This window comes from Toxorhynchites rutilus, chromosome 2 (genome assembly GCF_029784135.1).
Source record: "Toxorhynchites rutilus septentrionalis strain SRP chromosome 2, ASM2978413v1, whole genome shotgun sequence".
NCBI lineage: Eukaryota > Metazoa > Arthropoda > Insecta > Diptera > Culicidae > Toxorhynchites > Toxorhynchites rutilus.
Window position 1 is genome coordinate 194,753,035 of NC_073745.1, and position 15,383 is coordinate 194,768,417.

Genomic DNA, 15,383 nt, shown 5'->3' on the forward strand with positions numbered 1-15,383 from the left:
TTCATGTTCATGTAGAGACATGTTCTGTTTTTTTATAGTGCGAAAAATATTTTTTGGAAATATGTAATTAGTTTCTGTATATCCTCTTTTAACGTTACTCGTTGACTGTTACGAAACCACAGGGCAGTTTCGTGCAGTAGGAGGGTGAGCTCAGCCCGTCCGTAGCAGCCAACGTAAAAACAACAAATAAATAACGAGAAACGTTAGACAGCAAAACACAGTAGCAAAACAAAAGAATCTCACGTGATACGGCAAAAGAGTGGCAAACGAGTTGAGAAGAAAAATAATTAGTTATCCTAGAATAAAAACCTTTTCCTAATATATCTATATCCTACGGTTAGTAAAACTTACTTCTATAATATATACTATTTCTACAACTATACTTACAACTTATTCTTACAGCTATTTACATTTACATTCCTACAACAAATCTTAACCTATTTCTATAATCAAGAGTGAACTTAAAGGTAAATGAATTTATAAACTTAGCTAGACTTATAACTAATAGTACGGTCATTTAGTAGTCACTAATCAAGAGGATTTATAAAAGAAGTGTTCGGATAAAACGAAGAACAAAACGAAAATGTAAGTGAAAACTTTGTATATTGTGAACCATGAATTTAAACGAATACATTACAGCTTTGAAGCTGCGAGTTAGCTGCTATCTGGACGTTTTTCTTACCCCATCCGAACATTCTTCAAAGATTTTCTGGTGCTATGAATCCAGAAATGCAGATCGTGAGTCATTGCGCTAAGTGTGACCGACCGGACTCGGCCGACAACTTAGTCGGGTGCGATACATGCGAGACGTGGGTACACTTCGGATGTGCACAAGTGAGCGATTCGATCGTCAATCGCAGTTGGAAATGCGATCAATGTCGTGCAGAGCATTCCATAATCCAACCACAAGGGTCGGTTACTCGTTCCACCTCGAGCAAGCGCTCGTCCAGGGTAGACCTCAACCTGAGGATGATGGAGGAACAAAAGGCCATGCGAATGAGGAGAATTCTGGAAGAAGAAGCAGCTCGGGCTGCTACAAGGAAGAAGTTAGCTGTGGAGGAGGAGGAGTTTCTCAAGAAGAAGTATGAGATTCTTCTAGCAGAGACGGAGGATTCGGAAGATGGAGCCAGTAGGAGATCGAGACTGAGCAGTCGAGCTAGTCGGGAGAGGGTCCAATCGTGGCTGAGCAACCAGGAAGTCGGCACAACACATAAAGTGGAAGTAGTGCCATCCAGTAGCATCATGCCAACGGTCGTAGTCTCAGAAGCAGCTCAGCAGTCTATCGTTCCTGTTCCTGCTACTTCAAGTCCCATCGTGTCGAACATCCCTGTTTCGGCAACTTCTGTCCCAGCGTCAACTTCTACGCCAATTTCGATGGACGTTGCCAGGAGCGTCGAGTGTGCTGATGGAACAATCGTTCCTCAAGTGCAAACTCCGGTGATGTCAAGACAACACATCGAAACTACCCCTCGATCGCAAGTAAGTCCGTCGATGACTAGATGCTTCTCTTCTATCGGGATCAACTCCCGCGGGCCAATGGATGAAGAAAGGGCTCCACTAAATAAAAGTGCTCCACCTTCGATTGTCGACTTTTCTTCTGTAGCTGGTCGCAATCGTCTACCAGAAAATAATAATCAAATAAATATGAGGTCATCGGGATGTGATAATGTGATCGCGTCTTCGACTAGTGTAGGGCCAATGTTACACGATAGATTAGTAGAGAAAAGTGTACCAGAAGTTTTTCCCGTCTACTACGGGCCCAGTCACATACCTATGCCCAGTTGTAATCCTATGTTCTCAACTTCCAATCCAAGTCTGGGTCAGAATTATAACACAAACAGTTTAATGCAAAACTTCCACAACATCGTCGCTACTAATCCAACAATGTCGTTTCTCAATGGGGGCGCTGGATGCTTGACAAACGGGTATCCAGTAAGTTCACAAAATCCTGCTTCATCAATAACGATGGGAATTTCTCGATCTATGCTGAATTTCGGATGTCAACCAACGTGGAGCAACGCGAATATTACCAGTACGAGCGTCGCTGGGACGAACGGTGGAATAGAGTCGGTCTCCATGAAACACATTCCGGTTTCATCGCAGAGAAGGTTGATTCTGAACAGTGTCGGCGAAGTTCCAGGACTCACCAATGTATCGATGCCACCTACATCCAGTGTAACCTTTCCCCAGTTTGGGACTCAGCAACAATCCGTTACTCCAGTCCGAAATGGGCCATCTAATGAACAAATGGCGGCGAGGCAAGTGATGCCACGGGAGTTGCCAAACTTCTCTGGCGATCCGCAGGACTGGCCGTTGTTCTACAGCTCGTTCTGCAACTCCACAGAAGCATGTGGATATACGGATTCGGAAAACCTGGCAAGATTGCAGCGTTGTCTAAAGGGTAGTGCGTTAGAAGCAGTTCGGAGTCGTTTGCTGATGCCACAGTCTGTGCCTTTCGTTATCGATATACTTAGAAGGTTGTATGGTCGACCAGAAATTTTAATACATTCTCTCCTCCAAAAGTTGCGAACGGTACCTTCTCCAAAATTTGATAACCTGAAGTCGCAGATTAACTTCGGTCTCGCGGTACAAAACGTCGTAGATCATATGACTATCGCCAATCTTCCTGATCATCTGTGGAATCCGACGCTGCTCCACGAATTGGTAGAGAAATTGCCACCTCAAATCAAGATGCAGTGGTCTTACTACAAGAGCAGATTCTCTTGTGTCAACCTAACGACCTTTAGTGCTTTCATGTCCGAGCTTGTGATGATGGCCTCTGACGTTACGCTTCCGATGGACGCCCTCGCACTGAACTCGAAGACTGGTAAATCGATTAAAGAAAAACCGAAGCTGTACATGCATACTGAGGATCAGCGGGAGAAGAACTCTGAATTTGCCGAGAAAATGAAGACGCCAATGGAACAGGCAAAGAAGACCTGTGTGTATTGCGGTAAAGAACGTCACGAGATCGCGAACTGCATCCAATTCAAAGCGCTCGATGTTGACGGTAGGTGGAAGGCAGTTAAAGAGAAGAACCTGTGTAGGAGTTGCCTTGTACCACACCGCAAATGGCCATGTCGTACCAAAAAGGAGTGTGGCATTAACGGATGTAGAATGTATCACAACAGTCTTCTACATCCAACGAGCAGTTCGGAAAAGACGAACACAGCGAGAACTACAGGGAATACAGACACTGTTGTACATCAAAATCTACATCGCTCTAGGTCTTATTCTTTATTCCGTTATTTGCCAGTTACTATACATGGAAATGGAAAACATGTCAGTACTTACGCGTTCCTGGACGATGGATCGAATTCTACCCTTCTGGAAAACAAAATCGCGTCCGCTCTAGGCATCAAGGGGCCAACCGACGGTTTCTGTCTGAGTTGGACAGGCAATATCTCGCGGGAAGAAAAAGAATCTCAACGAATCAGTATAGTAATCTGCGGGGATGGCAAGAAGTTTAAACTCCATAACGTGAGAACGGTTCAGCAGCTCCAGTTACCTGCGCAAACGATGCGCTATGAGGATCTAGTCCAAACCTACCATCATCTGAAGGGACTTCCGGTTCGCAGTTACGAGGGTGCGATCCCGGGCATCATCATCGGTATAGAACACATACGACTATTAACTGCATTGCGAACACGAGAAGGAAAAGACAATGAACCGGTAGCAACAAAGACACGTCTCGGATGGTGCATATTCGGGAAAAACTCCGACAGCGGAACAGCGATGGAGCAGTTGAACCTACATCTAGCTGATGAGGTGCAAAATCGCGATCTGCATCAGTGGATGAAGCAATTTTTTGCCGTTGAAGAGTCGAGTGTAACGGTTAAACCCGAACCGGAAGAAGACAAACGAGCGCGGAAAATAATGGAAGCAACCACACGACGTGTCAAAGGTGGTTTCGAGACAGGGCTGCTTTGGAGGTTCAACAACATCTGCTTTCCCGATAGCTATCCGATGGCATTGCGGCGATTGCATGCGTTGGAGAAACGACTAAGTCGAGATCCAGTTCTTGAAGCAAAGGTGAGAAACCAGATAATGGAATATGAAGTGAAGGGTTATGCTCATCGAACTACGCCAGAAGAACTTCGATCTACGAACCCAAATAAGGTCTGGTATCTACCTTTGGGAGTCATACAGAACCCGAAGAAACCGAATAAGTTGCGGTTGATATGGGACGCTAAAGCACGAGCAGGAGGAGTGTCGTTCAACGACATGCTATTAAAAGGTCCTGATCTGCTGGTAGCCCTGATGGAGGTATTACTACGGTTCAGACAAGGGAACATCGCAATAGTAGGCGACATAAGAGAGATGTTCCATCAGATTTGGATTCGAGACGAAGACAAGCAGGCCCAGCGATTCATTTATCGATCATGCCCTGGGTCAGAACCCCAGATATATACTATGGACGTTGCGACGTTTGGAGCGACATGCTCGCCGAGTCTGGCACAGTACGTAAAGAACAAAAATGCAACGGAGTTCGCGAGATCATTTCCGAGAGCGGTGAAAGCCATCACAGATAACCACTACGTGGATGATTTTCTGGACAGCGTAGACACAGAAAAGGAGGCCGTCCAGTTGGTTAACGAAGTGAAATTCGTCCATTCTCAAGCAGGATTCGATATCCGTAACTTCTGCTCTAATTCAGTCGAAGTCCTAGCGAGAATCGGAGAAACGACAGAACGCCAGCAGGTATCCATGAACCTGGACAAATCACCAGAGTCTGAACGGGTGCTGGGATTGATCTGGAGGCCAGCAGACGATGTCTTTAGCTTTGACTTGAGCAATATGAAGGAGGAGATTAGGGAACTTGTCGAGAGTAGAACCGTTCCTAGCAAACGACAGGTTCTGCGAACTGTAATGTCCCTATTTGACCCATTGGGACTCATTTCACACTTCGTGGTGCATGGGAAGATTCTCATGCAACAGATTTGGAGAACCGGAACGGACTGGGACGAACTCATTGTGGAGGAATTGTGGGATCAATGGAAGCAGTGGTGCCAATACATGCAGCGTTTGGATGAAGTAAGAGTACCACGCTGTTTCTTTAAAGGGGTGAACATCTCTGCACTCAAAGAGGCGGAAGTTCATCTATTTGTGGATGCGAGTGAATTGGCATGTGCGGCGGTTCTTTATCTCCGAGTCCTCGACAGCGGTAAGCCCAGGTGTGCTCTGGTAGCCGCTAAAACTAAAGTGGCCCCACTAAAACCTCTCTCCATTCCACGTCTTGAGCTTCAAGCAGCGATGATCGGGACAAGGTTGATGGACTTCGTCCTGAAATCCCTGGATGTCCAAATAAAGAAGCGCTTCTTGTGGACAGATTCCTCAACTGTTCTCTGCTGGTTGCGGTCTGATAGCCGGCGGTATCATCAATTTGTTGCCTTTCGTGTAGGAGAGATCCTCTCAACAACTACAGTGGATGAATGGCACTATGTACCATCAAAAATGAACATAGCAGACGTAGCCACGAAATGGAAGGAGGGGCCAAGCTTCGATCCGACCAGTCCGTGGTACAATGCTCCAGAATTTTTATACCAAGAACAGGAGCAGTGGCCTTCAGAACCCCCGCGGAAACAAGCAGAAACAGAAGTCGAACTGCGTTCTGCATTTTTATTCCACGGCATGATGCCGAAAGCCGTTGTTGATTGTTCCAGGTTTTCAAACTGGAATCGTCTATTGAGGGCGACCGCTTACGCTTTGCGTGCTGTACGCAGATTTAGAGGGGAACCGGCGTCCCAGTCGGATTTTCTATCTCAAAAAGAGTTGTGTGATGCGGAAATAGTGATATGGAAGCAGGTGCAAGCTGGAACCTATTCAGACGAGTACGCGATTCTGGAGCATAACCTGACGAATCCCACAAGTTTAGCTCCATTCCCGAAATCTAGTCCACTCTATCGACTTTCGGTATTCTTGGATGAACGAGGTGTCGTCCGAATGAACAGTAGAATATCTACTTCGCCGTCTGTATCGTATGACACGAAATTTCCGATTGTGCTGCCAAGGAAAGAATATGCAGTCTATCTTCTAACGGAGAGCTATCACCGGAGGTTTCTTCACAGGAACGGGGAGACAGTCTGCAATGAAATGCGTCAACGATTCTTCGTACCCGGACTTCGAATTCTGATTCGGCAGGTGGCAAAGCAGTGCGTGACGTGTCGTATTCGAAAGGTTGTTCCAAATCCTCCTCTGATGTCAGCTCTGCCTGCAGTTCGTGTTACAGGAATGATCAGACCGTTTACGTTCACTGGAGTGGACTATCTAGGACCAATACAGGTCAAGCAAGGTCGCAGCTTGGTAAAGAGGTGGGTGGCATTGTTTACCTGCTTGACTATACGTGCTGTACATCTAGAAGTGGTGCACAGTCTGTCCACCCAGTCATGTATAATGGCCATCAGACGTTTTGTGGCTCGTCGTGGTTCCCCGGAGAATTTTTATAGTGACAACGGCACAAATTTCTTGGGAGCGAGCAACATATTGAAGAATCAGATACAGAATATCCATGAGGACTGTGCGGTCACGTTTACGAACAGCAAGACCAACTGGATTTTCAATCCACCATCAGCACCTCATATGGGCGGTTCATGGGAGCGTATGGTGCGCTCCGTAAAGGCTGCCATGTCAGCAATTGCGGACCATCCACATCATCCGAACGATGAAGTTCTGGAGACGGTAGTGCTGGAGGCTGAGGCCATTGTCAACTCCAGGCCGCTAACTTACATCCCTTTGGAATCGATTGAGCAGGAGTCGCTTACGCCGAATCATTTCCTGCTCTTTGGCACCAAGGGTATCACACAGCCGGAGATGTCGACAAGGCTGGAAGGAGGAATCCTGCGTGACAGCTGGCGTCTAGCGCAATGCCTGGTGGATCATTTTTGGAACCGTTGGATTCGAGAGTACCTTCCAACTATAACCAGACGCACCAAGTGGTTCGAACCGGCTAAGCCGTTGGAAGTTGGGGACCTGGTACTCGTGGTAGAATAGAGTAAACGGAACGGATGGTTGAGAGGCAGAATTCTAGATGTGGTTAAGGCAGCGGATGGGCAAGTTCGACGAGCAGTTGTGCGGACTAAAAACGGAATACTCAACAGACCTGCAGTGAAATTGGCACTTCTGGATCTTCAGAAACCTGGGGACGGTCCGGAACTACACGGGCAGGGGGATGTTACGAAACCACAGGGCAGTTTCGTGCAGTAGGAGGGTGAGCTCAGCCCGTCCGTAGCAGCCAACGTAAAAACAACAAATAAATAACGAGAAACGTTAGACAGCAAAACACAGTAGCAAAACAAAAGAATCTCACGTGATACGGCAAAAGAGTGGCAAACGAGTTGAGAAGAAAAATAATTAGTTATCCTAGAATAAAAACCTTTTCCTAATATATCTATATCCTACGGTTAGTAAAACTTACTTCTATAATATATACTATTTCTACAACTATACTTACAACTTATTCTTACAGCTATTTACATTTACATTCCTACAACAAATCTTAACCTATTTCTATAATCAAGAGTGAACTTAAAGGTAAATGAATTTATAAACTTAGCTAGACTTATAACTAATAGTACGGTCATTTAGTAGTCACTAATCAAGAGGATTTATAAAAGAAGTGTTCGGATAAAACGAAGAACAAAACGAAAATGTAAGTGAAAACTTTGTATATTGTGAACCATGAATTTAAACGAATACATTACAGCTTTGAAGCTGCGAGTTAGCTGCTATCTGGACGTTTTTCTTACCCCATCCGAACATTGACACATTCAATTTTGTACCAATTGATAAATGACTGGTATGCCTGGTATGCGAACTTCCTGTTACAATCAAAGTTTAACAAACAAAACCCGTGAATCTTTTCACCTTCTATTCTTCATCTCGAGCGGAAGCTGGGTCGAAGCCGCATCTAAGAAAATAATGTCGTACATTTTTTATGAATGATTGAATGATTCTCAGCTACTTATAGAAATAAATTCATTACCTCAGTTTACGCTACTTTCAGAAAGCACATTTCAGTGGGAAAGTTTTACGATATGACCAGTGGCGTCGAGTGAAGTTCTCGCACCCGGGCGGAAGTGTCGATTTGCACCCCCACCACCCCGCCAAAAAAATAATAAATCATATTTATCCAATTTCTTCATATAAATTCGGTTCATTCTGTACCCCTATAATCGTGCACCCGGGGGCGGTCCGCCCCCTCTGCACCCCCAGTCGACATCACTTGATAATTAAAAATTGGATGTTCGATCGGGCAACTTATAGGCAATTCGACCTTTTCGTTGATAAATACGAAGTACTCAGGCTGAGCAAAAAGTTTTAATAGCTACTAAGCAACTCATTTCGACAAAATTTAAACAATTTGTGATATTTCGGTGTATGTACTTTAATTTTCATTGATTTTAGTTCATAGTTCATCAAAGAAACGAATAGCGTGACGACACCATTCAACTTAACCAACACAGTTTAACATGTTATGAATACCATACCTTCCAAATTATTGAGCCCAAAAAACCCACCGACAATATTAGCGCCCACAACTGTTATCAGTGTCAAGTAGTCGGAATTAAAATACAAAATACTGAAGAGGTATCGTAAAGTCTGTCGTTACAAAGTTAGTAGATTATCCAGGAAAAATAAATGTAAGTCAAAATCAAACTTTATGATTTCAATGTGTGTTGCAGTATAAAATTTATTTCAGCGGCTTACAAAACGCTTCAATATTAAAGGAAGGGAAATGCAGAAGTATGAGAAGCTTGAAAAAATAGGCGAAGGAACTTATGGTACCGTATTCAAAGGTAAAAACAGGGATACTCTGGAAATTGTCGCACTAAAAAGAGTTCGTCTCGATGAGGATGATGAAGGTGTTCCCAGTTCAGCACTGAGAGAAATTTGCCTGCTGAAGGTAACCGCAATGTTTTGATTCTGTATTTTGATGATTGCCGGAAATGAAGGTTTTATGTTTCGGGCCAATATAGGCGTGACGCACAAATTTTCTAATGTGTGGCCACATTCCCCCATTTAACATAAGTTGTTTCCAAACAAATATCTGATGTCAGAGAAAGATTCGATCCATTTACCATTTGAACGAACCTAATTTCTGTTCCACGAAACTAGTAGTGTTTGCGCATGTTGTATGAGTATACAGAACGTGTATGCTTTGATACTAAATAATTCCATATTTCCAGGAACTGAAACACAAAAACATTGTGCGACTTTATGATGTACTACACTCGGACAAAAAATTAACACTTGTGTTCGAGCATTGCGATCAAGATCTTAAAAAATATTTCGACAGCCTGAATGGGGAAATCGACCCAGATGTGGTGAAAAGCTTTATGTATCAACTCCTACGCGGATTAGCATTCTGCCATAGTCATAATGTACTTCATCGTGATTTGAAGCCTCAAAATCTGTTAATCAACAAAAATGGAGAACTTAAGCTTGCAGACTTCGGACTCGCTCGAGCTTTCGGTATTCCGGTTAAATGTTACTCGGCAGAGGTAGTCACACTCTGGTACAGACCGCCGGATGTTCTTTTCGGTGCCAAACTATACACCACCAGTATTGATATGTGGTCTGCAGGATGTATCTTTGCTGAGCTCGCAAACGCAGGAAGGCCACTATTCCCGGGTTCAGATGTCGATGATCAGCTCAAGCGGATTTTCAAATTGCTGGGAACTCCTACGGAGGATACGTGGCCTGGCATCACTCAGCTTTCAGATTATAAACCATTCCCACGTAAGTTGTGAAATTGTTATAACTATTCTTAACTCATTTGGCTTTCTAAATGATTCCAGTGTACCCTCCTACCACCTCTTGGAGTCAAGTTGTTCCTCGTTTGAACTCGAAAGGACGTGATCTATTGCAGAAGCTTCTTATCTGCCGACCAACTTTAAGATTGAGTGCAGAACAGGCGATGGCTCATCAGTATTTTACGGAAAACTGAAAACGATTATAGCAACTGAAATCGGTTTTAATGATCTATAAAGGCAGTAACCGATAATCCAAAGGAAGCGATGCCGATGAGTATAACCTGGTGATAAATCGAATAGGATATATGAGAACACTATCAGGGTCCATTTCTGATGAATTATCATTTACAAAGATCTTTTTTCTCATCTTAGTAAGGTTACGTAAAAGTCCTTTCTTCGTGGATGTTTGTGATAATATGATATATTATTTTTTGAGTGCTTGTCTAGTTTAGTGTTTATTTTTTAGTAGATTTACAGCCATATGTTCCATTAAATAAGTAAGTCCTTACATCTGAATCGTGTTGATGAGAATAATAATAATAATAATAATAATAGTAATTGAAGACAATTAACTCATTTCTGTGGAATACAAAATTAATGCATTGAAAGAATCTGCACCTGCATATACACCTATTGTATGAAAACAAGTAATGAAAATAAAGATACTTGGAACACTCATTCGAAGAAAAAAAGTGACGTGTATGTTGTTTGAACAGTTCCTTGTAACCTAATTCCATAACTCTAAAAACGCCTTGATGTATGCAACGAAAGACCAATGGTTTGAGTCTTAAGTTTTTATTGGTTTCCACTATAGATAACAGAGGCATCTCATGTTTTGTAATCACAGAATCCGTTTGTAACTACTTTCAACAGATGGCAGTACGTGTAGATTTTCCATCGATTTATTTACATTCTGCTTCAAGCAGAGTCAAGTCAGGACCAGGATTGCCATAACTTTGAGTCATCTGCATTCTACAGATTTTTCAGACATTTTGATCGAAAAATCCAATAGCAACTTTGATAATTTTTATTGTCTTTGGAAAACAACCATATGGAAATGTTTTTGCACCAAATGATAGCTTAATTTTATAACTATCACTTATCATCAATTTCATTTTATTTTATACGGGAGATGGAATGAAGAGAGAGAAGTAGGAAAGAAGTATGAAGTATTTTATTTTATATACCTTTATTGGACAAGTATATGTGAAAAGTTTTTTTTATAGAGGCTAGGAAAGCTCTACCAGCCGTATCTGGGACGGGTAAACCTAGACGTCATGTGGGGCTCATAGTGATCCACCTTCCATTTCACGAACAGATTTTACCGCTCGTATTTCACATCGCCAGTTTCCTTCTACCCGTCGCCACGTGCACCGATTAGGAATTGCTCCCTACTTGACGCCACAGCCACTCTCGCGGGATTTCTTACCTATTGTGACGTGTACCGATTAGGAAGCGCCCTCCAACGTGTCGCACGCCCCGTCATATTATTACGCTGTTCACAGCATTACAGGTGCCTTCGTCACGATACATTTTCTCCACGATATTTCCAGCATGAAGGGCATGCAGCCCCTCGCACTTTTCGGTGAAACTGGAACATACAAAAAAATTATGTGCTCCTGTGTTTCATCCACATTTCAAAACTCTGGGCAAAGAGAAGATCCTCGAAGGTGAAGGAAAGCGTTTGACTTGGCAGTTCAAATTCCCTTACCGTTCGTACGTTTTCTAGACTATATGCCTGTTCCAACCCAAGTCCGGATATCTGCAAGGTCACTCATTGTATTTTTTGTCGACCATTTATTTCCGTCCAGTTCAGCTTGAGCTCATTCGATTCCCCAAAGATTCCTAGGTATGCGGCTATTCCTTCCTCGAGAAGCGATGAATAGTGATCCCCGATAATCGTTCGATTAATCGATTAATCGAATACTTCATAAAGAAATCGATTATTAATCGAACGAATACTGCGCAACCAATAATCGAAGTGATCGAATAATTTACGTCGATTAATCGATCCAAACCCAGAGAAAAAAACGTATGACCGTTGCAGTTTTATCCTGAAATTTAAAAATTATCTTTGACGCTCCCCTGAACTAGTGAACGAAGCTCAACGCGAATTGAGCTTTGTTCACTAGTTTAGGGGAGCGTAAAAGATAATAATTGATTTTAAGGCAGAATGAACACTTTTTTGATTCCAGATGGCTTTCTAGCAAATGAAACATATTAGTCTAACTAATTATTTCTCTCAGTGTGACGATTAATCGATTATTTGAGTCGATTAATCGTATCGAATAACAAACTGCTGAAAAGTAATCGATTAGCTGATGAACGATTAATTTCAAAAATCGGGTATCACTAGCGATGAAGACGAACTGTCATTGAAGAATGCAAATGTTTCGACTGGCACACCGTTGCCGTACAGCGTGACTACCAATTATCGAAACAGCAAAGAAAACATTGAGAAGTGATAATAATGGTGAACGGCTTCATTAGAGCCTCTCGCGGTTTTCGTTCCGGTACATCGATTATTGTGCAAAAGAGTGTGGTGACGAATACGGCATCCTTCCGCGGCGCATTCCTTATCTGATCGGCATAGCCAATTTCCGAAACAAACCATAATGTGGTGATCTATTTCATCACAGTATGAGCAATTTTTGGACAGGGATTCTTCAGTATGGCTCGTTTTTTCTTCTGAGGCAGTTGAGACATTATTGTGCAGGTATAAAATAGACCCCATTAGTGGTCCTCAGCCTTTTATCCGGTAATTCCTATCCCTACCTCCCCGTGGTGTCGCCTGGGCTACGAGTAACCATATTGGAGATAGGGTAACCAGATCCCACCGGGGTTGGTCGTATGCTGACAGGGAAGGAGGGGCAGCGGCTCTATACCAAGTGCGCGTCTGTACTCTATGTTAGGAGCGGCTCACGACAGCGTCTGATCCGGAGAGGGCGGCTGAACAAGAAATGCTGTATCCTGCCAGCTACACCTAAGATGGCAGCCCCAGTGGGATGTAGGTATGGCAACCCTGGTAAGGTAGTGTACCGAACACTCAACCACCACGAACAATGAAACAAGGAAGACAGAAACGAACAATCGGCAAATACCACGGCAACGAACACGGAAACGATTAAAGGAATACGATTGGAAACTTGGTACTTGCAATGGCCGTACTCTCCATGAACCGGCACTGGCCTGCTCGCCCGAGAACTGCAGCGACTGGGTGTAGAGATCGCAGCGATCCAGGAGGTTCTGTGGCCTCATTCCGGAGAAAGGGAATTCCGTGCTGTAGATCAATTGCGCATACTTTATTCAAGAACCACATCTACTACAGTGGCGGCAAGGCAGCTGAACGGGGAGTCGGATTCATAGTGTTGGGAAAACAGAAGACGAGAGTCATCCGATAAAGACCCGCAGATGACTGTATCTGCGTGTTGAGAATTTATGGTAAATTTTTTAACTACAGATGACTACCGATGACGTTAAAGATGGGTTTTTACGACAAGCTCGAGGGGGCGTACAGTGAGTGCCCAAGACACGATGTGAAAAATTGTTATCGTGATACAAACACGCAGGTCGGGAAAGAGGAATTTTTCCGTCCAATCATTGGAAGACACAGCTTTCATTCGTCGACCAACGATAACGGCCTTAGGTTGATAAACTTTTCCGAGGCCAGGGGAATGGCCATCTTTAGCAACTACTTTCCACGATTAAACATTCGGAGGCACACCTGGAGATATACAACTGGTGAAACCTGCACCCAGATTGATCATGTCCTAATTGATGGCCGGCACTTTTCGGATGTTCGGACGTTGGGTCTTTCCGGCGACCGTATATCGACTCTGACCATATTTTGTCATATGCAAGATTCGCGCACGGTTGACGAACGTGCTGAAATCCCGCACAGAGAGAATAATGCGTTTCAACACCCAGCGTTTGAAGGCAGATGGCTTGACAGCTGGATCAACGGATCGCAGAAATACAGGGAAACGAGGAGAAGATACGAATGGGATGTGGAAGAATATCCATGGTGCGATTGAAACGACTGCGAGAAAGGTGGTAGGTAAGACGCGTGGAAGACAGCGTAACAGCTGGTTCGACATCGAGTGCCAAAGAGCAATAGAAGTCAAGAATCAGGCAAGGAGTCGCATGCTCACTGCGGGTACTAGTCAGAACAGAGAGAGGTATAGGTAGCCACCGAAAATACAGTTCATCGTCGAAAGAAACGCGAGTACGAAGAGTAAGTGCTCGCCAGCGCAGAGAGCAGCTATGCTAGAAACGATATACGGAGCTTCTATAGAACAGTCAACAGCATCAGAAGTAGGAATTTCCCTATGTCGGTTATGTGCAACGACAAAGACGGCAACCTACTTACTGACAGACCGACGGTTGTAGCTAGATGGAAAGAGCATTTTCAGAGATTGTTGAATGGTGAGGACGAAGAGCAACCCAGGAATAGGATTAGAATTGTAAGTGATGGACACGCTGTGGAACCACCAACACAGGAGGAGGTAAAGAAGGCAATTAATGAACTGAAAAACAGTACGGTCGCTGGGAAGGACGATATCCCGGCCGAACTCCTGAAAGCGGGAGCGAGCGGCTGTATGACGCGATGAACCAGATAGTACTGAAAATTTGGACAGACGAAAAAATGCCGGATGACTGGTTGGATCGTCTTATTTGCCCTATTTACAAAAAGGGCCACATACTCGATTGTAGTAACTACCGAAGTATTACGTTGCTCAAATCGAAATACAAAGTGCTCTCCCGCATCCTGTTCCTCAGATCGAAACAGTTGGCGGAGCCTTTCGTCGGCCAATACCAGGCTGGTTTTCGAGAAGGTCGCTCTAGGATGGATCAAATATTTGCCCTGAGGCAGATCCTTGACAAGTTCCAGGAATATAACCTGCAGATGAGCTGAGATGAGCGAAGTGAGCTGAGGCAAATCATGTCTGAACAAGGTTTCCCGACAGGGGGTCTTCGTAGCCACTTGGTTACGCGTTCGCTTACCAAGCGATCGATCGTGAGTTCAAACTCAGGGCTCTCAATTGACCATCTTTGTGTTGTTATAGAATAACTACGATGCGATGGAAATCGATCCACGGTGGAACAAAGATCGATTCATCCATACAACTGCTCTGCTCTGCAAGAAACATCGGGCTGCTGTTCTATAAATAACCCAACAATGATCAATATCAACTGTCTCCGCTGTCCGGTCTGCTGAACAATGGAAGAACAGAAAGAATACCCTTACGCCTAAATGGCTACTACTGTGTAATTTACCATAATGTAATGGAACAGAAAACTTAACGCCTAAATGGCTACTACTAACTACTGTGAAATTTACAATTTATAGAAACGTAAACCTATGTACATGTACACGATTAAACCCGGCTCTGTTACAGCTAAAATGCTAATGAGCCTAATAAATAAATAAATGGGATAAAAAAAGTCACAGGAGGGTTGTGTCCGAAACACGACCGCATAGTTGACGTAGGATTCCGTTAGGCTATCTGTTGATTTTGTATATGTTTGAAGAATTCCATCGTTAAACTCTTTGATAATGATTTGGTGGTCCTGAAAAAAGCTTTGTTTTGTTTGGTTATTGGGTCATGTTGTTCACTCCACCAGTCTTTA

At 43.7% G+C, this 15,383-nt stretch overlaps 2 protein-coding genes across 3 annotated transcripts; both read left to right on the forward strand.

Annotated features, from left to right (window-relative positions):
• The first annotated feature begins 260 nt into the window (after positions 1-260).
• On the forward strand, positions 261-6,990 carry LOC129766569 (uncharacterized). Its single transcript, XM_055767143.1, has 2 exons — positions 261-336; positions 403-6,990. The coding sequence occupies exon 2, from the start codon at positions 718-720 to the stop codon at positions 6,988-6,990; it is 6,273 nt and encodes a 2,090-aa protein (XP_055623118.1). The 5' UTR covers positions 261-336; positions 403-717.
• Positions 6,991-8,516: 1,526 nt separating this feature from the next.
• On the forward strand, positions 8,517-10,320 carry LOC129768062 (cyclin-dependent kinase 5 homolog). Of its 2 annotated transcripts, XM_055769447.1 has the most exons (4): positions 8,517-8,639; positions 8,699-8,902; positions 9,186-9,738; positions 9,798-10,320. In XM_055769447.1, exons 2-4 carry the CDS (start codon positions 8,735-8,737, stop codon positions 9,944-9,946), a joined length of 870 nt encoding a protein of 289 aa, XP_055625422.1. In that variant the 5' UTR covers positions 8,517-8,639; positions 8,699-8,734; the 3' UTR covers positions 9,947-10,320. The 2 variants fall into 2 exon arrangements, with proteins under 2 accessions (XP_055625422.1, XP_055625423.1); XM_055769448.1 differs by lacking the exon at positions 8,517-8,639 and having other exon boundaries at positions 8,699-8,795.
• The last annotated feature ends 5,063 nt before the right edge of the window (positions 10,321-15,383 follow it).

Coding starts and splice junctions, on each gene's coding strand:
- LOC129766569 (XM_055767143.1), top strand. CDS start 718: ATGAATCCAGAAATGCAGATCGTGAGTCATTGCGCTAAGTGTGACCGA.
- LOC129768062 (XM_055769447.1), top strand. CDS start 8,735: ATGCAGAAGTATGAGAAGCTTGAAAAAATAGGCGAAGGAACTTATGGT. Junction 8,903..9,185: donor GAGAAATTTGCCTGCTGAAG/GTAACCGCAATG, acceptor CCATATTTCCAG/GAACTGAAACACAAAAACAT. Junction 9,739..9,797: donor AGATTATAAACCATTCCCAC/GTAAGTTGTGAA, acceptor AAATGATTCCAG/TGTACCCTCCTACCACCTCT.